The sequence below is a fragment of the Calliopsis andreniformis genome, unplaced genomic scaffold (genome assembly GCF_051401765.1).
Source record: "Calliopsis andreniformis isolate RMS-2024a unplaced genomic scaffold, iyCalAndr_principal scaffold0022, whole genome shotgun sequence".
In the NCBI taxonomy this organism is placed as follows: Eukaryota; Metazoa; Arthropoda; class Insecta; order Hymenoptera; family Andrenidae; genus Calliopsis; species Calliopsis andreniformis.
The window spans coordinates 10553225-10577631 of NW_027480432.1; the positions used below are offsets into that span (position 1 = coordinate 10553225).

General features: G+C 30.8%; 1 protein-coding gene across 1 annotated transcript in view; it reads left to right on the forward strand.

Annotated features, from left to right (window-relative positions):
- Gp150 (leucine-rich repeat domain-containing glycoprotein 150) overlaps positions 1–24052 on the forward strand; it is a 37964-nt gene extending 13912 nt beyond the window's left edge. The window contains exons 2-9 of the mRNA XM_076390971.1: positions 15631–15992; positions 16731–17065; positions 17613–18196; positions 18327–18669; positions 19107–19472; positions 19685–19858; positions 20250–20463; positions 22704–24052. Coding sequence (XP_076247086.1) covers positions 15639–15992; positions 16731–17065; positions 17613–18196; positions 18327–18669; positions 19107–19472; positions 19685–19858; positions 20250–20463; positions 22704–23111 — 2778 coding nt within the window. The 5' untranslated portion in view covers positions 15631–15638 and the 3' untranslated portion in view covers positions 23112–24052. The remainder of the gene's footprint in view (positions 1–15630; positions 15993–16730; positions 17066–17612; positions 18197–18326; positions 18670–19106; positions 19473–19684; positions 19859–20249; positions 20464–22703) is intronic.
- The last annotated feature ends 355 nt before the right edge of the window (positions 24053–24407 follow it).

Here is a 24407-nt window from a genome sequence, read left to right on the forward strand (position 1 = left end):
TGAATATCCTCTATGCGTATGTATACTATTTAATGCTGTATTACAACACTCAACGTGAACATATAACAGCATTGCAGATACATTCGACCTAAAGAGAAAGAATTACATACTATTAAAAGTTAAGTAGGTTAGGTTGGATCTATTTCTAAAGTAAGATTACAACTTCCATTCCTTCTTTTCTCGACTTAATTTCCATATTCTGTCTGGAAGTACGTATAACATGAAAGTTAAGTACTAGGAATTACAATTTTATCTTGATCTGACATTGCTTACAATCATTCTGCATTGATTGTCTGGATCAACTGTCCTGTAACGATGCATATGTATACTTCCCCGGTACCTTCACCCATCGATATTGTCACGGAGTACTAAAAGGTCAACAACGTGAATCGACTTCGGTCGATGACGCCAAAAGAGGCACTTAAAACGTTAAAATTGCTTGGGAACGTAGGCTAACTTGTTAAAGATAATCGATTGAAATTTTATCTTATATCTTGGTATCAAAACTGGGGAAACGCTTGATAAATGTTGTACTGACATTTAAAAAACATGAGTTCACTTATTGTACGTTGCAGATCTTTGATTTTCGAATAAGGAATTTTTGCCTGCTAGTATTGGTAATATGGAAATAAAGAAAATAAAATGGCTGGTAGTTATGAAAATTAGATAAATCTAAATAAAAAATTTTAAAAAATTAAATTTTATCATCTTGGACTTGCAAAGTTGCACCAAAGTTGCCTAAGCTAACTGTCCCAGATGGTAACCTTGTCCCAATATTTAAACATTAACATTAATTTGATTCAATTTTAAGCTTAAATTCTAATGTATGAAGCATAGCTAATTAAAAATAAATAGTGTCATAGAATAGTATTCTCAGTTTCTAGGACCTCACAATTAAAGTATTGGAGCATACAATGTTACGTTGTTTACTTACTGGGACATTTAACACCTTAATTTTTTAATTATTTTATTTCTTTCTGTCTTTAATTATTAAAGAATCCAATAAAATTATTCAGTTGTTCCGTAACATGATGTGGTTTGATGGAAAAAATTGTTTTTAAATTCAAACCGTATCGTCGTAGAAAATATAAGAATGAATGATTATCCACGACTAGGTCTAATGAAATAGTGATAAATTTTTTCCTTCTTAAACACAGAAGCTTCTTAGAAGGAAGATGTAGTACTCGATCTTACGACTTTCAAATAACTGATAAGAATGCAAAAAATGCACTGTGTGTTTACTATTTAGCACAAGCAGCAATCTTAAACGCAAGACAAAGGCGTAAAGAGCAATGGCGTAGTCTCAGACAAAACAAATATGTTATCAGCGTATACGAGATAAACGTTGATAAGGCGCGATGATAAAGCCCCATATACATTGCACGATAAAACGGAGGTAACGGTGTGCTGCCAAAAGGGTTAAACGAAACTTAAAACATGCTTGCTTTGCGAAAAGAAACGAATACAGTGTTTAGAATAAACTGTCCTGCTCTTTTTAAAATTACTCATAACGAATTGCAAAGTATAAGATCTTATACATATAAAAGAAGAGGAAATATGAACAGACTGCGGGTTTTAATGAAATTTCATATTCCTAAATACACAGTTAAGGAAATGGAACCTAGATAAAATTTTGCTTCATTTTTCAAATACCATAATACTATTATAGTGTACTATATTATTATTATTATTATACATACATATAGTATATTATAATACTATTGTAGTATGTATTTGAATATAATATACATATAGGTATAATACTATTTGCACTTGCATTTCTATTTTCTTTATTTTCTATATTATTTAATATTATTTGCAGTTTAAATACGAGATAAGCTAAAAATATGAGACACTAAGGTTTAAGGGAGACACTAAGTAGGAAGATTATATAATACTCTTTTATAACAATTGCTATCAAATATTATTCTTTTACTTTAGGGATGGTTTTTGTTTGTGTCATAATAAAAAGTTTTTGTCTATGCATACTAAAATGAAATTTATTTTCTCATTTTTAAAGAAATAAAGAATTTAACTTATTCTATAATAATTGCAGTTTCAAAATATCAGTGTTTTGGCCAGTTGATGATAATATAAGACACTAATATTTTAGTAAAATAACATCATAAGAATAGTAAAAAAAAGTATTATTAAATACAGTTTATATTCTAAGAATAAACTGTGAATTTATTGCTTGTTACAGTAATTAGTATTTAATGTCTAATTATATATCTAAAATTAAATAAATTATGATCCTGTAACTTTTTACACATTTAAAATTTTCATAAATCCATCAAAATCCACAGTCTACATTGGACACTGAAAGTAAATGTCCCAGTAACTAATCACTAATGCTAATTTTATTTAATTTTGAGCTTAAATTCTAATGTATCTAATTAAGAAAAGAAAAATAATAAGAAATAAAATATCACTCTAACTTTCGGGATCCACTTTCATAACAGTAACATGAAGAAATAGAATTCCATAGTATAAAATCATTAGTAAATAGGGCTTCAATAATTTAACAGCTCATACACATCATAACACTGTCAACAAACAATACACTGTCTCATATCACTAACTTGAATTTTTACTTATTCCATTTTGTCTTAATTTAGAAAGAGTGGAAAATTTTAATGTTCTGTAAGACCCACATTATTTATGTGTACATACATGTATAGCATATATCACAAAAAAATGGAATCCCCTAAAATTATTCCTCAAAATTTTTTGCTATAGCTATTCTAAGACTCTTCAGGTCAAGAAATAAGAAAGCTATCTTACGTTCCTACTTTTTCCTCTATTTTGCTTCACAGGCATCACTTTGACACATTACGAATTTTATGAGGAAAATTACGTAAACCGTTTACATTTTTGTTCTGGCACTTATACTGACTTTTATCCATTTAACGAGACAAATATATATCCAAATTCATTTTCTTCAAAACCTTCTAATTTTGAAATTCTCTGTGTGGTATACCTATCTCTACGAATACGCGTCAATTAGACGCAATAGTAAAATAAGCATTAATACTAGTAGATTGGCTTAACTCAATAAAGCATTACTGCAGTAATAAATCTAAATGTAATAAAAGATATAATTAAGATATAATAAAATAAAAGATATAAAAGATAAAATAACCGGCAAAAATAAAATAAACAATATGGCGAGCACCGATAGTTTGACAACCCGATATCTTAAATCTGATAGGAGAGTACAGGCAGCACTATTTCTGCAAGTATAATAAGTTTAAAATAAATAATTTAATATTTCGTTTCATTTTTTATTTATCAGTTTCATGTTTAAGTTAATAGTGTATAATTATGTTGATTTTTAAAGAAAATGTATGGTTCTGTTCGTGCGTCAAATTGACGCATATCCATAGAGATAAGTATATAAGAAACGTCTGTAAACGGAATGTTAAAAAAAAAAAAAACAAGATCAGTATTAGGAAGAGCAAGTAGTGTTAATGACAATAAAAAATAGCGCGATATTGATAAATTAGTTTTTGTAGGCTACTCAAAGGTGATCAATTAAACGACTTAGGAGTACATCGAATCTCGTAACGCGTTCTGACGACGTATTACATAACTAGCAATTATGATGCAGAAATATTTATGCGACGAAATGAGAACGATATCTGTTTCACAGATGAGGACAAAGAAAGATAGTGCTTGAGCCTAATGCTGTTACAAATGCTTTCTAAAATTCGGTGTCTTTAGCGGAATTTCTTCAGTACGAAGTTGAGCGCAAAGGACATATGTGATTTAGCGAAAATCATTTCATTCAAAGCTAAAATTGATTTTATTTCGCTGATTTTATTATTGCGGTATAATCATTTTTATTGTGTAGATAATATACATATACTACAAATGGATCTAAATTTTATTACAATTATTCTATGAAAAAGGAATGAGTAAATAATTGCTCCTTAAACATTGTTTAAATCGTATTTATTATTATGAATTGTCTGTGAAAATATGGGTATACCTACATAAACAACATAACAAATGTACTATTTAAAACAAATATTGTGCTGAAACTTTTTATAAATACTTATTGTTAGCTATAATTCTAACTCATAACAGAATGTGTTAAGACCTTTTTGTTATATTGTTGCTCATCAGTGTGACTAAAATTATAGAATTCTGTAACCACCAGTTTAGCTTATGAAAATGTTAGCTTCAGGGCATTGATACTATAAAATATAAAACATAACCTACTTGAACATTTTGTGGTCTATTTAGGATTCCTTATCACACTTTAAAATATTGAAACCTGTATTTACACTTTGTATGTAACAACATTAAATATAGGTCAGTTAAACAAATATGATAGTTAAAGCAGACTCTAGAGTCTACTGTCTGCAGTCTAGACCTAGACTCTAGGGTTTAGTGTCTAAGGTCTAGGATCTAGATAATTAATCATATAGTTATTCGATAATATTTACGACTATTGAACTTGAACGACTGCATAATAGAAGTGATTGTGTATCAGAAAATATTGTATGCAAAAACTCATAATACAACATAACCATTATATAATCATATTACTTTTCAAAAACTGAAAGTCTTACCTAATACATGTTTTCAAAATTTTGTAAAGATAGATCTACACTACATGTTATATAACTTTCTTATAATTATTGTAACTTTGTTACATAATATGTAGTATGACCCACTTTAAATTTTGAAAAGTATACAATGATACAACGCAAAAATTATTAAATTTTGTTTCCAAAAGTAGTGCTTTATTGTCGTAACGTAGAGAATAGACGCTATCTTCATGTCAAAGATTGATTGTAATGAATATATTTCTAAAAATAAATTGTTTAATACGTATTTACAATTTTTTACGCTGAGCATTAAGAACAAAAATAGGTCTTTCGTTCTCCCACCTTTTACCTAAGCATGCACGATAGGGATATCAGGCTTGCTTAACTGAACTACAGTTTGAATATTTTAACATTATTATCTTTAATTGAAAGTATATTTTACGTGCAAAAATAAAAGATGAAATGGCGCAAAAAAATTACGTTTGAAAAATCTAAATATCCTAATTTTTTATTTTTAAAGCTTACGAATTACTTACAGTAAAAATAAGCCCTAAGTAACATAGTGGAGAACTTAACAATTTTAGTTCATAATTTGAACTACTTTAGATACTAGAAATTGTAAAACTTTAAGAACTACGAAAATAACCCTATACATATAAAGATTGAATTATTTTATGATTTAAGATAAAAAATATTTGGGAAAACTATTTGTATTTATAAAATTCTTATAATAAATATTCGAAAGAAACATTAATTACAATAAAATATGCAGTGTTACGAAAAGTATGCCTGTAAATATAGTTAGAGACAAAACTAAGTGGACAGATAGTGGAAATAACTATCAATGAAAATCAGAATAGTACTCTTGTTATAGATTCAAGTTTTTTTTATTATATTGCACATGTATTATAGAAATATCACAATTCAAAAAAGTATGTTTTTGAGGGGAATCAAAAAAACTGTTTATAACTTTAGAAGAAAATTATTTAGTAAATACATAATATTGACATAAAGAGTAGTTTTACTTAATGAAAATTATCGTATTTGAATCGTTAATCTAAAAAACAGCTATGTGTTATTTACATTGAATGATTTTCTTGTTATTATTTAAATAATTTGTAATTTGTATTTGAAAACTTCTTTGAATAGATTTTATAATTTTGAACTTTAACTAGTAAACTCTTTATAATGAATAGAGGTGGATTCACCAAACTGATTCATAGCTGCAATGAAAAAATCACGTTTTTTGAGTTTGTGTCACTTTTGAAGCAGATGTGCGATATGTATACCTTTATGGTACATAGATTATTTAACGAATAATTGAAAGTAATAAATGTTTACAGCCTTGTAGAAACAAATCGTACTTAATGCAAAAACCAGCTAATTATTGAGATAAAAATTGATTTACAAGTTGAAAGTTATAAAAACGGTATAAAGAGAGAACTGAGTCTAAATGGATACTCAGTCAATTGGGGTATAAGTGAACGGCAAGAAGTGGAAATAAATATCAAGCGTAGGTCTCGCTCAGACGCAGTAATTCTAAATAAACTTTTCACTCGCCATTTAGAATAAAACTTAAATATATAAGTATACATAACTGTAAGACTATTTTAACCAAATTTCGTTGACATTTATTTCTACTACTTCTCTACTCCATTTTGTTTACAACTAACACAGAAGTTCATATGGACTTCAAATGAATATTTTACAAAATATGAAATAATACAGATAACACATAAACGATACAAAACAGTATAAATATAAAATGATTAAAAATAATGTAATATCATAAAAAAAGTTCCCCATGTTTCAAAATATAGAAAATTGTTCATTTATCAAAATAAAAAATTGTTTATTCACAATTTTGATTATTCTATCAAAATACTTCTTACCTCGTGCAACATTTGAACAACATTCAAATAAGTAACTCCTATTTAATTTTATTCCACATTTTCTACTACAAAAGAATCTGACATCTAAAACTCTTCTACATTGTTAGAATCAGGAAGTATACATTTAAACCATGTATCTATTTAAAGAAGGAGAATTACATAATACGATTACAATCACTATTCATGATGATTAATCAATAACCGTATTGATGCTTCTCTGAAACATAATTCATTACAATAAATGTCGATTTACGAAATCGTTACTTTTACTGTTATCGATATCAAGTTGCGATTACGTTATGATAGTGTTACACTAACGTCGACTAATAGTGTGTACTTCTTCGTAAGGATTGTCATTCGAGCCGGTTGATTTCACATGAAATCAACTAACGGTCGGTCGACGAATCGGTCATGCGACGCGACCAGGGAATCGATCGGATCGATACGTGATTCCAGCTCAGAGAATGCTTCGATACGTCTTTCCGAAGGACATTCTTTTGTAATAATTAGTCGACACATTCCAATGGAATGTTTTCCAAGAGGCGATACGTTGTTCCGCTTAATAAATAGTAAATGTATCACGTATCTTCCTTCTAATATTGTTCCTATTTTTATTTTGTGTTTTAAATGCACTAAACACATTAATTGAGTTTAAATTAACTTTCATGCTGTGTTGTTCGCAAGATATACATTTTCAGACATTTTCAGTAGCTTCCTGCTATTATTTCTAGATTAAAAGTATTCGGTAGTTTTGATATTCTTTGCAATTGTGTGTAAAAAACAAGTATAATACTGAGGGTCTGAGAATCAAAGGTGTAGACATGTATTACATTAAGAACTATGCATTTAAAATGCATGTTTATGAAGCTTTCATCACAGTTTCATTTTTATGAAGCTTTTAAAGGACAATGAAAGAGTGCGCAGGTTAGAAGTGTATATCCAATATGGCGTAACCCTAAGACGAAGGTCAGAAGATATTTGGTGATCTAACCTGCGTTAAAGTATCGCTTACATCCCCGAATTTTTCTCGAGCATCGAGTTTTTGGGTCCTTAGACCAGATGGGACTTTTAGTACTGATTTCTTTTGTTTAAAACCGCAAGTTGGCGAACTTTGGGACCATTTTTCGCGGTTATTCACATCCAGGTTTGGAGTTAAAAATTGTAAATTGGTTCGTCTTGATGAGATCTGTCCAATCACGTATAGATGTTACTGCACGGTCTGTGGGTCTGTTCACACTTTAGAGACTTAATTGTCCTTTGTGTTTCGAGAAAGCTGAGTCTTTTTTTAATGTACAAAATGAGTGTGATTACAGTAGGACTTCTATTAACAGACTTAACACGAGACTCAAATCTAAAGTATGATGTGTAATTTATCGATCCACTTTTGGCGGATTTGGCTCCATTTGTGTTCAACATAAATTGCAGAGTCTTTAACACTTTCAAATAACTTTTTCCTGCATATTTCCTGCACTTCTTACCCATTTTGTCCAATCATTTTTTATTATACATATTCAAATCAGGAGAGTTTGTGGGCAACTGTAAAATATTTATCTTCTTTTTAAAAAATTCGTTCATCTATGAAAACTTGAACTGTCTCGTTGAAATATAAAATTTTTACCAGCAACTGAAGTTGCAAATATTTTTACTTGTGAATCTACTGATTCAATATAACTTCTACTAATTAATCTTTTATTTGTAAATTTTCTTTTAATGTTCTCGTTACATTGAATTCCAGTTTAAATTTCCATGCTTCCTCTACACATTTGTCAACAGTTTAATGTTTGTTCTTCTATAAATTATGAGAATAATATGGTATTTACTGATAAGAAGAGATTTAATCTAGAATCTAAACAAACCAGATGAATTTCCATATTATTTTCTCGATTTAATGCGGCATTTATTACGCAGAAATTATAGGAAGATTGGGTTTATGGAGTATTCTATGTTTTCATCGCAAATTATGGAAGAGAGTTTTGGTACAAACATAAATTTTACAATTATTTGCATCACTTTTTAGTATAATTAATGTCTCGATTCAACGATGTTATCGTGATGCAACAAAAATCCAGTTTGAGTTGACGACAACGAAAATGTGATGACGTAGGTATACGTAAGCACAAGAAACAGTTTTCCTCATAGACAAGAATTATTGTGAAAAGTTAAACTATTAATTCAAGACGAGAAATATTTTGTTAAAATTCTCCTTTACAACGGTGATTATTATTACGGGGTTTATTATTATTATTTTTTATTATATACATATAATACATAACTTGTTATACACTTGTTATAAAATAAAAATTCTTCTTTCCCATTGACAATGCATAGTTTTATAGGAACGAGAATTCTCATTTCTCGTCGTCACTGTGTCAACATAATCGTGACTTCTCAATTTTCGAATACAACTTTGTTACAATATACAAAATAATAAGCTATTGTACTTTCGGTACTTTTGGGGTTATAAGTCCCACTTAAAAAAAATTATTTCTTTTTCATAAAAAGGATGCTTATATGAAAGCCAATACTTATCAGTAAATTGTTTTCCTCACAACTTTACTTTTAATATTTAGATACAACCTTCTTTATCTTTACTCTTCAGTTCCTCAGTTTATTTTAACGTATGAATAATGTATCACTGATACTTTACATAACAAATATTAAAAATGAAGTATAAATGTTATAGCATAAATATTGTGACCCCATCATACCAGTCAAGGATTAAGGTACTTAACATTGCCATACTTCGAAAGAAAACGAAACAATAAAAATGATTGACGGTTTCCTAGCACATTATGTTCGATGTTCTTAAAGAACGTTTGACGTTTCGACGTAGCTTGATCCTTTGAACATCAAACGCCCTTTCCAAGCTAATTTATCTATTTCCATGTCAGTTCTTCCCGATTCATTACCAGCCGCCTAGGTGGGCCTGGGATGTCCGAAGATGCCAATCCCGAGATTTACAGATTCTGTCGGGAAGCGAGTAGCCTTCTTTCTTATGGCTCCGTGCCGACCAATTCGGAACGGAAGAGGAGAAGGGACCACCTGCGCTATGCTCAGGGACAGGTAACTCTACCTGGCTTTAACCGTCGAGATTTTTCGAGGATCGAACAAAGAGCCCAGCTGGTAGTCGTGCACTCAGCGCGACCTAAGCACACCTTCCATCCTTTAAGGCAGCATTCACACGTGTTACCAGGATGCCTCGCCACTCGGCTTCTTTAAACCGCATTCCAGCCTTACTACCTACTGCTGTTTACTGTTTGGACAGGTATTCCTGTCGTGCCCTTCGATACCAAGGAAATGGATTTTCCTTTCTTTACAGGGAATAGGATTTTGGGGAATTCTCGAGACCTGCCTCGACATTTCGGTTCCTGAATAGTTTGAATGTTTCTTGCAGTAAAGTAATAGGTCGATAGTTAGGCTGTTGGGATGTACAGTATACAAATTGTTATTTTTCCTTGTGTTTTAAATGGCATTAACTTCTCGATTAGCGGCTAAACTGTTTTGGACCTATGTTGGATATTAATTTGGATTGTTTCTTAACCTGGATGAAGTTCTCTATGTTCTGTTTTTGCAGACTGTCTTTTAATGGTGATTTAAGCTTGGAGGAAACTTTGAGAGCGAGAATAAGTGACAATTTCCAGAATTAGTATCGATCGTACAAAAATCACACATTCGTGCAAATTATATAAAAACTGGCACCTATTAGCACTAACTGTAACTCAATGATTACGATAGAATACATATCTATTACTCCATTGCCCGAAGTACTATAAATATTACCTACAAATTATTGTTTCCCAAAATTTTAAAGTTTTAGAATTGATGCAAATTTATAAATGGATTGTTAATTAAGAATAAAATGTTTGAACAGAAATGACAGCATCGAAAAACTGAAACAGTAAAAAAGTTTTATTTTTTTGTTTTCTATTACGAAAATACACATTTCTTATTTGTGATCACAATTAATTGTATGATTGCAGTAATGGAGTTACATTATCGTTCATGCATTGTGATACTGTCATACTACACCAGTTGCACTACTTCTTATTTTGAGCGATATCTCACTGCAGTGTTCCTGTGATAAATAAAGTAATTAACTTGACAAAAGTTGGTCTTGAAAAACCGTTATCATCTTTAGATTATTTACCACGCATTATTATATCACCCAGTGTTCATGTATCATTGTATACTCTAATTATAATTAATAAGCTGCAGATACCTTATGCACTTATAGGAAATTTAAATGTTCAAAAAAATATGTATACAATGCACATGGCGTTAAAAAAGTATACAGAATACTTACTTAAAAGATGCATGTTTACAAAAATATAAATTTATCTAAACATCCACAGTATAATAATTAATAGTATGCATTACGTATAGATTGATTACGTCTAGTAAAGACTGAACAATAGAAAATAATTAGAAAAAAATGAAGAGATAACTGTCAAGAAGAAAAAAGATATTCATTAATAAAGACAGAAAAAACTCTTGTCAATTTTTATTGTCTTCAATCTCTATTTTTTGTTCTCAAGAATTACAAAACAGAATTGATACAAGTACAGTCAAGTACGTATAGCTGAGTAGTCTACCAAGATAATACAGAACGTGACAGATAACGGTTTCTAAATATCAAAAAAATCTGAAATTCAACATGCAGCGAACTCTCCATTAATTATAATAATGAAATAATTTATGCAAGTAACGCGTGTCAATGCTCTGTTGCGTTTGTATACACATGTGTATATACGTACATATATATGTATATTTCTACAATTTTATAAGCTAGTGCTTCGTCCGATTACTCAGAGATCTTAAAATAAATCGTCCAAACTGACAGATAAGTACGCATACGTAGTTGATGGAGCAGACAAACGTAATCTATTCACTGTAAGCTTGCTGCTATCTCCACCATTTTATAAAAGTATTTAGAGTGGATCAGTTTCGTTCGAATTAGATATGGTGCTTGAATAATATTATAATTTACGATTAACTCGACTTAGCCTGAATTGGAGTAATGCTTCCTGGATTTAAACTCCTTGGCAAGATAAAAACAGAGAGCTATTGCGAAGAACTGGGTTTCAAGAAGGTATAGATACATATACCATTTTATGGTCGTCATATACTAGTGAGCATATCTACACTAGTACCTACACATGTTAAGATTAGACTGCGTAGATACGTTGCACCAGTAAATTTGCTTGGCAAGTTTGCTCATTGGTGTATGACAAGCCTTATGGTTCATAAGATTCTTTTTAATAATTAATTGTGAGCTTATAATGTAGACATTTGTATGAAATGTGAATTAAATAATCAAGTTATTTGAAATAAAGGGTCCTTCATTAAGAGTGATAGATCCTTGAACTTAAATAAAACTAGTTGTGTGTGAAGTATTGGGAAAATCTCTATTTAAATTTAAAGTATGTTCAGTGCTATTAAGGATGGAAAAGAGTATCGCTTAAATATTCTCCACAACTTCGTTTAGTAACGTCTCGGAAGAAATTCAATTTTTTGTGATATTCTCGCACAACTGAGGCTCTATTTCACGAATTTCACTAGTAACGAGTAATGTTATTCTTAAGGTCCTCAATTATTCTTGGTTTATTGGCATAGACCCGAGATTTAACGTAGTTCTACAAAGAATAGTCCAAAAGAGTTAAATCGCATGACCTTGAAATGGGAGAATATCATAACAAATTGAGTTTCTTCCGAAATGCTACCAAACCAGCATATTTTCCATACTTAATGGCGCTAAATGGACTGTAAATTTAAACAAAAGGTTTTCACAATAGTTTACATAGAACTAATCTTATTTAAATTCAAAAATCTATCACTCTCAATGAAAGACCCTTTACAAGAGTTAATATTTTTCAAATTCTAAACCCTAGAGCCAAAGTGCATTAAGTTCCACGGAAAAAATATGGATTTAATACACTTTGGTCCTAGGGTTCAGGATTGTAAACGCTCAAAGAAAGAAAAATTCAATTTCTGAAGTTGAGTTATTTATTGGATACCTATATCCAAGATTTGCAGAGGTTTCTACAGTGAAGCGAAAGGGAATGAGTAAAAGTATACTCTTATACAGGTTTTCGAATAATAGAGGTTCAACTTGCTGAGGGTCAGTTGTATTTATAGCACACTAGAGGTTTATGCAAGTTTCTGTTTTCATGAATATCATTAGAAAAGCAGAATCTAATCGGAGATTCATTTCGCCCTTCAAATGTAGTAGGACCTTGATTATCCAAACTACCACAAGATTCTAACCTAGAGCATCCTTTTGATAGGTAGCTTTATTTTCTTCAACAAGCTACTTTTACTTCATTATTTAAGTCTTAATCGATGTTGAGCTGCATTTTTACTGTCATTACACTCTAAAGAACAGAAATTTTTCTCTATAGCGCAGATATGTTTTAAAACATTTTACAGGTAATTAGTAAAGTCCTAAAAATGTCCAAAAGACGTCTTTGAAGCATTTGAAGTTACAAATCAGTGTGTCTTTAGGACGACTTAAAAAACATTCATGAGATGTCTTAAAGATACCTAAATTACGTCTATAAGACGTTCAGACACAGAACACACGTCTTTAAGACGTCTTATGGATGTAAGTTTCGGAAATCTTTGAGACGTACGCTGTTGGATGTTTTTAAGACGTCCAAATTATGTCTTAAGACGTTCAGGCATAAAATGGACATGAAATAGACGTCTTTAAGACGTACTATCCAGGTTAAATATTGAAAGTTCGATTAATCAAGGTTCTACTATACTATAAAGTATGTTTGTGGACTAGAAATAAAAGGACCAAGTGCCAAAATTAAAATAATCGTGAGGAAAAACAATTTATTGATATTGGACTTTACATAAACATACTTTCTAAGGGAAAAAAAATAATCTTTTTTTTAAAGTCACTTACATCCTATTTCATTTCCACTCTTCATTTAACTTTCTAACTCTCGATATTTTGTGTACCTTTGCATATGCATAAATGCATAAAGATCTGTCGTTTAATGTACTTATAATATGGACGTCCGAATAGTTGTCTCGATTCGAAAGAGCGAGTCATATCTTTGCGATTAGAACTTTAAATATTTGTATATTTGTGCGTTTGAGGTACTTAGGCAAATTTCTTAGGCAAGTTTGAACTCTGCACCTATAAGAAGAAAATAATGCATGACAAAGCAATTTTTGCAGGAATATATCCTGTTTAAAGATTACTATAATTGCTTAGAAAATACTAGTTTGGATGACACAAATTCCCATGAGATATTAGTTGCATTTTATATCTAGCTTGTGACGCACTAGCTTTAACACTTGTTGCTTTGATAAGTTTACTATGTTTGTTCCACTAACGGTAGATGATTACACTTTGTATAGTACTGCTGCCAAGTGAAAGTCGCATATATGTACTACTTACGATCGCATCATGGTATATTAATAATGTAATGGTTGCTGACGTAACTGGGGAAATATTTAAAATAGTGTGAAATATTTATTTCTATGAGCATATCAATTGTTTATTGTATTAATCTTTTACACTATTACTGCTGATATACATGTAATTATTATAACTCACACTTGATCTCTAGGATAGATTCGCGATGTTAAAGTATTTACTTGTTATAAGTTCACGAATCAGTATAAATAGTGAGTTTATAAAGTGTAAAAAGCATCTTATTGAAACCAATGTATATATTGATAATTTAATTCTATCTTATCGAAGGTTAAAGTAAAAAAAAGAGATACATTATTTTATATAATAAGATTGTCAGTAACTCATAACGAATATACGGTATACTGGTCTAGCTTTTAAAAGACCATCGCAATGCATATAACACTGAAGAGAAATACTCTTAATATTTTAAGAAAACGTGATAGATTTTGCAATAAACTGTATATAAACATTTTTATAAGAAGGTTATCAGTTTTAAATAATAGCAAACATTATAATGAATTAATCTCATTTTATGATCAACCTTTTATTAAATTTATATTTTATTTTTTGTATAATTTCTAATTAAAACTTAAGTAAACTAAAATTTCTAGCATTTTTACAATAAAATGTTGTGGTATTATAAGATTAATAGAATTATAATTAAAATAAAGAAATAAAGCAAGAAAGCAAAAAATATTATACAGCCACTAATCACTAAAAAAAGTTATTTTGCTAAATATCTAGATATAACACTACTAAGAGAAGTTACCAAACAATACATTAATTTTTAGAAAAGAATAAATATAAATTATAGCACTGTACCTTCTAATACCATAACATAGATATATTAAAACATTGTTTAATTCATATAATTCTAGAATTAATAAATTAAAAATTGAAAATCTATCGAAGTTCAAACTTCTTCTATATGATCAATCGATATACAGAATTAAAAAGATCGAGAAGATAAATAGTTCCCTCAGATTGATTACTTGAGCGTTACTCCTTTTTTTGCCAGTGATTCTATACTTCCGCTTCCGCAACCAGTTAGTAGAATCTTGATCTGAAACCATATGCAATAATTCCAGGATTCATTTACTGGTTTGCAGAAATGCTTTCCACGCATGTTTGTAATTAACAATATCTATTAAAAATTTGAAATTTCAAAAAACAGGTTACAAGAAACAAGTTACATTAGGTTATATTAAATTTAATTATAACACGTATCACAAAATGCATGCGTTTCAAAAATATGTAGAAATCATCAAAAACGTACAAGTATTTAGCAATTATCAACATTCCTCTAAGAATGTATCGTTATAAAGAAGAAGCTTCTCCCTACAAACTTATTATAAAAAGAAATCGTAAACAAAATGATTAAAGTCCATAGAGTTATTTGAATTTGTACAATTTAATGGAGAAAAAACCATTTTCAACCTTCCATTTTGCTTTTCTATATTGTACAGGTATTTACTATATTAATATAGAAAACTCATATAACAAATTTTCGAGTTATTCAATCCCAAGATATGAAAGTACAGGCTTCACCATTTAAAATGAGACCAGGTGGACTATACATGATTTCCTTTCATAAAGTTACACTAGTTCAAATATCGACAATCTGTCAGTCACAATTTAGTGATTCTTTATTTCCGTGGTTGAATATATTCAGTTAGATTCACTTTGAACTCGATTATGACCTCTTCTGTTGTCGTAGATTTATTTATTCAGTAAAATATATTTCTTTTTGCAGAACGCAAAATGAAGGTCCTAGCGGCTGTGCTGCTGCTGGCCGTCCTTTCAAATGGAGTGGTTTCACGAAAAATATTGTTCAACGACATTGATGTAACTCCTACACAAGCAGCAGACACGACAAAGTCACACCTTGATCTCGAGGCAACCGCAGCGCCGAAGAAATCGCAAACCACAGATGCTGCATCAGAAGAATCTTCCGGCGCGAATAATAAAACGCCACTTCCTTATGCGCCGAAAAAGCTGTCGACCAAATGGAGAACGCAGGAAGAAAAAATTTTGGGTCATATGAAACCCTTCATAAACCCTAAGGATATACTTTTGCAAGAAATTGATGCCTTAGACGAAGAAACTAGCTCTAAGGTAATTTAAATTTTAATTTTAAATGAATTTTTTACTTTCCTGTAATAAATTATCTTGATATTTATACTATCTTACACAAAATATACCGTTTTTTATATTCTAATAATTTAATAGTATAATTTAAGTATAACTTAAAGTGACGATTTCAAATTTGTAAAATTGCAATCCAATTTGAATAATGATTCAAAGCTTCAAATACATCCAGTAAAATGTCAATCTAGTGAGGAGGGAAGAAGATTACTGTATTTGGTGTTTGTAAGGCGAGCCACAATTTACGCGAGATCTACGTTTACATTTACATATACACATTTACAATTTAAAAGAAAAATCACCTGTTCTTTAACTCTTTGGAACATAGTGTTCTGCCTATTTAGTTTCTACTTATGCATATACGTATGTACATTGGGATATTTTTCATCCCACCTTGAAATACTAAGATAACTCGAAGCAGGGATTTAAAATATATCCAACCAATATTTTTCTGTTTCTTTTTTTGTAAATTAAATTTCTATGTTTCTAGAGTCTTTTCTGCTTTAAGATCCTCTGCCCCAAAACGTTCAGTTTTAATAAATATTTATATTTAATAATGATTTTGAAACATCCTGATTTGAAGCAACAAATTCTGACAATTCTAGTATCATTCTAATATTTATATATATAAATATTATATCTAACATTAATCTATCATTTCCAATATCACGAATGTGTAAGTACGCTACGATATTCTTATTTGAGCAGGTGGGAACTTTAGATGAAATTGAAAAAATGGCCAATGCGGAAGTTGAGAAGACTAGCAGTCAATTACCCTCAACAACAGCGAAGACAACGGCGAAAGCTGACGAAAAGATTAGTAACACAACCGAAGACAAGGCTATTAAAAAATTACTCGAAGCCGAAGATGTGCCGTATGAAGATGACGTAAGCGAGGACGAAGAAGATGAAAACGATGGCGACTATGACGACGATGGTGACGATGAGAATGACGATGAGCTCGAGGATGATGAACAAGTAACGACGCAGTGTCCTGTATATTGTCGGTGCGCTGGAATGTATGCAGCTGCAACAACTGCAACGTAAGTTTACGATTTTTCATAAGAATGTTAATTGAGTTGTTTATTTTGCAGTAGCAAAAGGAAGTGATAATGACGAAATCTCGATGACATAACGGGTGTATCTAGATTTCGCTTATTTATAAAAGATTGCAACTACTTATTACTAATTCTCAATTTTCTATATTGTATTGTTACTTCATAATGATTATTTATTTATTTAGTTATTTACAGAATAAACAAATTTAAAGAATTCTCAGTTAAACTGATCACCCTGTATATTTTATGATAAATGAAGACAGCTGCCACATGTTACTCTATTTTAATTGTCACAAAAGGAAACTATTTTTAGTTTTTACACCTCTGGTGCAAAAACAGCAATATTTTCTTCTCTTTTAAAGTGAGAACTGTTTACCTTCCTTCCATTAAATCAAACAACTCAAAAGAGAAAAATTCTTAATTAAAGAATATGACAATCATACCCAGTCTTCCATACTCCTTATCAGTCTAATTTGGATAAAATGTAAAACGTTTGATAAAAACATGAAAAATCTTTCTCTTTGATATCCAGGTGCAGCAAGTTCGTAGAAGAGCAATTCTTCGACGCAGGTATTGCTCATTTGCGCATCGAAAATGCCGGACAAATTCGTCTGGGTCCACATGCACTTCGATCACGAAATCTTCAGCAATTGGAGTCCATTACCATCGCCGATACCAAGATCATTGAACTAAACCAAACTGCCTTCGATGGCATCGCGTACTTATTCGCAGTAAATTTAACTCGCAATGGTCTCCAAGAGATCAATCCAAATATTTTCCAAAATAATACGCAACTCACTTTGCTTGCAATTTCTGGGAATCCATTGAAACACACGCAGGACTCTAAATTGGCGAAGCATGGCTTGTTCGATGCTCCATCCGTCACTGAGTTTGATTTCTCTAATAACGGCTTGACGAAACTCAAACGCACGGCTTTCGCTAAGATGCCAAGTTTGATTTACGTGAACCTGAAAGGCAACAAGCTGAAGGAAATCGATAACGTGACGTTCAATTCGTTGGAGTCACTCGTGGATGTAGATCTTTCGAACAATTTGTTGAATGACATTCCTGACGACCTCTTTTATAACAAAGGAGTGCAGACGCTTCGAATCGCTGGTAAGATTTTTTCATTACTGGAATTCTAAATATTTTTTTAAATAAAAGCTACCAGTTAGCTAGTGGATTAAAAAAACTTGCTTATGATTTTTGTTGAAATGTCCAGTAATAAAAGTGAAATTAATTTTAGGGAACAATTTAACGACCCTGAGTATTATACGAGCGTCAAAATTAAGATTTTTGGATGCATCTAACAACAAAATAAAAGTAATAGCAAAGGATGACCTTTCTGGTATGCCTTTAATGGATCAGTTGATGATCAGTTCCAATGGCCTCAAGAGGATTCACCAACACGCTTTCGCTGATCTTGACCAACTGACTTATCTTGATATTAGTGACAACAAATTGACTTCTTTAACAGAACATCACTTGAGAACTAATTCAAGATTGCAAGTTTTATTAATGAACGACAATCCTGAATTGAGAACTTTGCCAGAGTTTAAAACTACCGGTCTTGAATATGAAACTTATAGGTAAGCATTAAATACTTTGCGATTATACTCATGTTATTTTGCATATTTTAGTCTCTTCAAATTGTATTGAATTATCATAATAATCCGTATAATGTATCGACAGTCTTTGTAGCGTTCTTCCAATAATTTTCTTTAACATATCAACATAAAATGATGTGTAGTGTTCAGTGTACAGGGTGTCCACACTGAATCAGGCCACCTAAATATTTTTTCTGTTTCTAATAACACGAAAATCTAAAAAGAAATTAAAACAAAAATGATCCCACACAAAAGATTGTTCTGTCATCATATTTCCTCCTTCGAAACCATTCAAATTATGTCATAGACGATTTTCGTGTCATTAAAAAACAGAGGAGATATTTAGGTGATCTGTTTTAGCTTAGATACTCTGTATATACAGATGTAAAAAGTAAATAATGAACAAATATTTGTTACAGCGTCCATCGTTTCGAATGCTCAAACTGTGGACTAAACTATCTCGAAGAAGGAACTTTCAATTCTATGCCAGCGATAACACGATTAAATCTCTCCAGAAATCGTTTAACTGAACTACCAAATGGGTTACTGAGCCGTCTCTCATCTTTGCGGTTTCTGGATCTTTCCGAAAATATAATCAGCACTTTGAACAGTAACATGTTCCGCGGTGCCACTGGTTTGACCAAACTGAATCTTGCGGCTAATCCCTTGGTAACGCTACAAGTGACTCCATTCTTGATGACTCCTAGCTTGACCAAACTTGATGTCAGCAGATGCGCTTTGGAAAGAGTTTGGAGTGAGGCTAGAGTTCCATTGACCAGTTTACGGTATAAAAAACACTTTCACGACTTAAAAAAATGTTCTTAAATATATTTTGATTGAGGACAATCAGATTTCGGTTGATAGATATTAACTTTTCATATCGATTTGTGCTAAAAATATTTTTATTTATTTTGTGAGTAGTATGAACGATTTAATGCAACAATTTAATGGTATGTATAAAATTGTAATAATATTGACAATAAAACTGTACTTTTAGATTCCTCTCGGTTCGCGAGAACCGTCTTCGACGAATCACTGTAGAGGAATTAAAAGCAACGCCAGCAATCGTTAGTCTGGATCTCTCGCATAATCCTCTTGATTGTGATGATGAGTTTAATGAATCTGTACAGTGGCTCACTGATCATGGTGTAACTCCAATTGAAACTTTAAGGTACTTACTAACTTTTTACATAAACTTTGGAAGATGTGCTAAAGTGCATAATACACATTTTGTACGCATGTACATATAAAACTAAAATATTTAAAATAAGAAGTGCTTTGACCAATAATTTTCAAAGTATAAAATATTTACCAATTGTATAAATGCACGTGATCCATAATAATAAAAAAGCACCAGATTTTTTCATAGATGTAGATATCAAATCAAAGATTTACAATCCTTACTAAGTTGATAAAATTAAACGATAAGATTAGCTAGTGCAAAGATCTAAATTATTATTGTTAATAAAAAGATTTGATAGAAATTATTTTATATGTATGTGTTTAAGTATGTTATGTAAAATTAGTAATTCGTTTTTTGTGAAACGTTTCACAATTTACAGATATATTAGCAATTATGGTAATGGCGATAATTATCAAGAATCTGATGGCATCAGCCAATGGACTGATTTGGCGAAAATAGTCTGCGAGGATATTAATGATGGACCACCAGAAAGACCTGTACCACACAAGGAAAAGAAAATAAAACTTCTTGGAGGACTCGACAGTTCGGAAGATTCAGACTCTCTCTTAAGAAACGATCTTGAAGGTGATGAAGTAAGTACTCAACAATTTTTTTTATCTTCGTTAAACGATGACGTATCATGCACATGTATGAAGACTACAGGACTTGCCTGGAACTTGAGTCGCTATAGATCGCGTGATTGTTTTTACAACATTTCGCACTCTTGAGGAAGAATCTTACAAGTCGAAAATATAAAATTCCTGAAGAAAGTGAAAAGAAAATTTGTATTTGCACAATTACTTCATTACAACAATATGAGACATACATTAGCCAAATTGTTCTTGAGAATCTATTGTTTAAAGCTGAAAATGATGATGAACCTATGTATTAAAAGACAAGTCTTTAACGTGTAGCAGACTTTTCGAAATTCTTTATTTATAAAAGAACTTAGATCTGGTAATATTTCATATCATTTTATTCATTGGTTGGTGTAACATGTTAATGAAGGAGGCATGAAACTAGAAAAGAGAAATAAGGCCTGATGCACACGAACGACTGTTTCACGCAGGATTGTAACTTTGTTCTTGTTATTTTCAACTGGCAAAACAAGGAAAAACAAAGAATCACACGTCAAAAAGTTGTACGTCTGCATCAGACCTAAATAGAAGAGGATTCGTCACTTTTCAAATTCATATCTTGAATGCAGAAATAGTCAGATCAGGTCAAAGGAGGTATTTGTATGTATAAGTAGATTTTCCCACATTGGGAATTCGTATTTAAACGAGTTTCAATCAACTTCATAGCAAGATGTCGAGGTGCCGCCAAAATTGTTTAAACACTTTAAATCTACACATGTGTGTACATATTAGGGAGAGTTCCTTCTAATGCCAAACTGTACCTAATACTGGACATTAGCTATACTTTTAAAAAATGAAACATGACAAAGCGAAATACAAACTGCAAAAGTGATAGATGGGAATCTCCCCTTTGCTTTCGCAGTTTGGCCCCTTTATTGCGTTTCATTTTGTAAAGATGCAGCTAATGTTTGGTTTTAGGTGCTGTCAGGTGCTAAGGGAATTCCCCCTCACGATAGGAATCACCAGAAACAAAGAATCTTAATCTTCATTGCCAATCTTATATCCAGACCTATCTATTGCAGACATCAACTCGTGTTTAAAAAACACTCAAAATCTTAATGAAGCATTCCATTAATATTTTCAAAAATAAACCTCTTCAACCTGCTCAAAATATTTACAAGTGTCTCCTTCTTTAAAATATTCCTCATTCACCATTTTCACCATTTTTGCTTTGCATTTTGTTAACCAAGTTGTGGGTGATATGATAATAATAGTAAACAGTACTGATTAAATTAATGAGTGATCCGACTATTCAGTACTGATCATCTTCGTGAATTGATATTTTGATAATTGTTTAGAATTTTTTGCACCTGTGACTATGATTTATTGAATACGTGTTGCATAACAACGTTGCCATAAATTACACAACATTGTACTCTAGTATATACTTATATAAGTGTGTATGCACAAACATACAAAAAAAATCACTTATTTTAGGATAGGTAGCGACCTCTAAAGATATTATTTGTACTACGATTCTCTTTTTACTTTTTTATTTCTTTTTACAAACAAAGAAATCATTTAAAAAGTATATTTGCTCAAGTTCCAGATATATCTATTTATATTACCATTCTTCTCGCTTATAGTAGAATTTTACTGTATCTTATCTTCTTATAAACATAGCAGGGTCTATATAACAAAGATATCAAGTTAAATATTATTATATTAGTTTATTTACAGTTAATAGTGGTTTTAAACGTGTTTATTTTACTGCATATAGAACAAAGATTTCAAGTTAAATATTATGATATTATACTTTTTACAGTTAATGCAACTTAAATATATTAAATGATGTACTAAAAACGAAAAACTAATTTTTATATTAGAAATTTATTCGCTTGGTATCTACATTAAAGTGTACTTTTAATCGCACATCTTTTTAAACGATATAGTATTTAATTGAACGACACTTGACAACTTTTTGAAATTAATAACAGAAAGTAACATTCATGATTAGTATTTTTTCCATAATATTAGGTTGAAGATACATAATTTCGTGCCATATTATTTCTTTCTTTTTCCTCCGTGCAACAGATGTGTTATAATTACAAGTAGAAGTAAGAAACTATAGTTGTTTTATAATATTAAAAAGATACTTTTAATGCATAAAAAAGAGGAAAAAGTTACGTGGCACGAATATGTGTATCAACCTCAATATTTCTCAAATAAATGGAATTAACATTCTTTTGCACTAGGAGTTGCTGAGACTACAACTCGACCATGGCATGAAGTCCAACGAAGAAATAGAGAGAGCTTGGACAACTCAAGACCAAGAATACGAAAATTTCGTCGCCTCAGAGAGCATGGAATACCATCCTTGGTACACCAGCGCTCTTTGGCCTGTAATTACTGTGATCGTCATAACAGTAATGGTCCTCCTATTAACAGTTCATATTGCAATTTATTTGGCGAAACGACGAGGACGAGGACCTGTTATCAGATCGCCGCTGATCCTTCGTCAAGGTTTGATCGACAACAAGAACTGTGGCATGGTCTACAAGCCTCTCCAAGAAGAAATAGCTACACCCCACGTACCGAAAAGAGGAAGTTTTTATTCTAGTAGTACATTCCATTACGACAAGATTGTGCCAGAAAGCGTTTGAAAGCTGTTTATGAATATAATTAATAATTGTAATCAGTTACCTGGTAATCAACGTAATAAGACTTGTTTAGTATTTTTAACAAGATTGAATCATTTTTTGGGAAACTGAAGACTATTACACGTAAACTTAATCAGTTAACTGACTACTCTAAAAAAGCACTAGGCAGCTGTCGTCAGTATGCTTTCCATTGAAAAAGTTTCCATTCTTAGTAACACGAGGGAAAGCTGTAAGATGTAATGATAAAATATACTTAATCATGAATAATGGATGAATATAATGGTACAGTCTTTTTAATACAAGTAATTAGAAAAGTTGAATATGAAAAAGGAGCAAACTTTGGATACTTAATGTGTTTTATCGTATTTTTAAGATTTCAATTATAATTACAAATATTTTAGACCAATGTGGAAATTAATAAATTGTATGTAAAAATTTTTATCTGCATAGTGAGAGTATTCTGTTTCTTTATTGAAATAATCAATTTTTATTACAAACAGATAAACGGAAATGGAATCAACGTAATTTAATTGTATTTAAAGGTTTTAGTGGTAACGCATTATCGAATATCTCTAGATTTCTATATTAACCATTATATGAAAATATAATTTTTTATGGTAAACGAATTACCGTTTTGGAAAGAGAAAGGAAAAAGAGACTAAATGCAGGGTTCAAAAGAGACAAATTAGTATAATTCTATCTTAAAGCGGTCTGTTCAGTGATAGTAATATATGCAAACTGTACTATAAAACGTGATTTTCAATTACAGTGACTACAGTATCTCGCTTAAGCCATGCAAATTCAAGTATTTATGAGTAAATACTGCATAATATATACTAAGGGAACTAACGTTTCGTAGTATAAATAGTACGTTATTATGTACTATGCATTGTGCTACACGCTGTAAATAATGTATAACGTTTAATAAAACTTTGATAATAGTACATGATTATGAGTTCACAAAATTTATTTCCTTGTTACCTGAGGAACCAACAGTTTCGTTCCTATTCCTTCAAAAATAAGAAAAGAAGTTACTTCACATGTAGTGTTTCTAAATATTCACTACTAGACGTACCTTCGTGCATTTTATATAATTTTATTTTTATTATACCACGCAACTATAGAGAAAAGCAATATCTACTAAAAATATTTTACTGCTATTTTGCACTAAAACAAGACACAAAATATTGAAAATTCAAAGATGCAAGAAACTCACTTTCACATTTTTCTGTGGCTACAGCCTTTGTCCACAGTTGGATAGAATATATAATATAAATACCTCTTTATTTTAAGCATTTT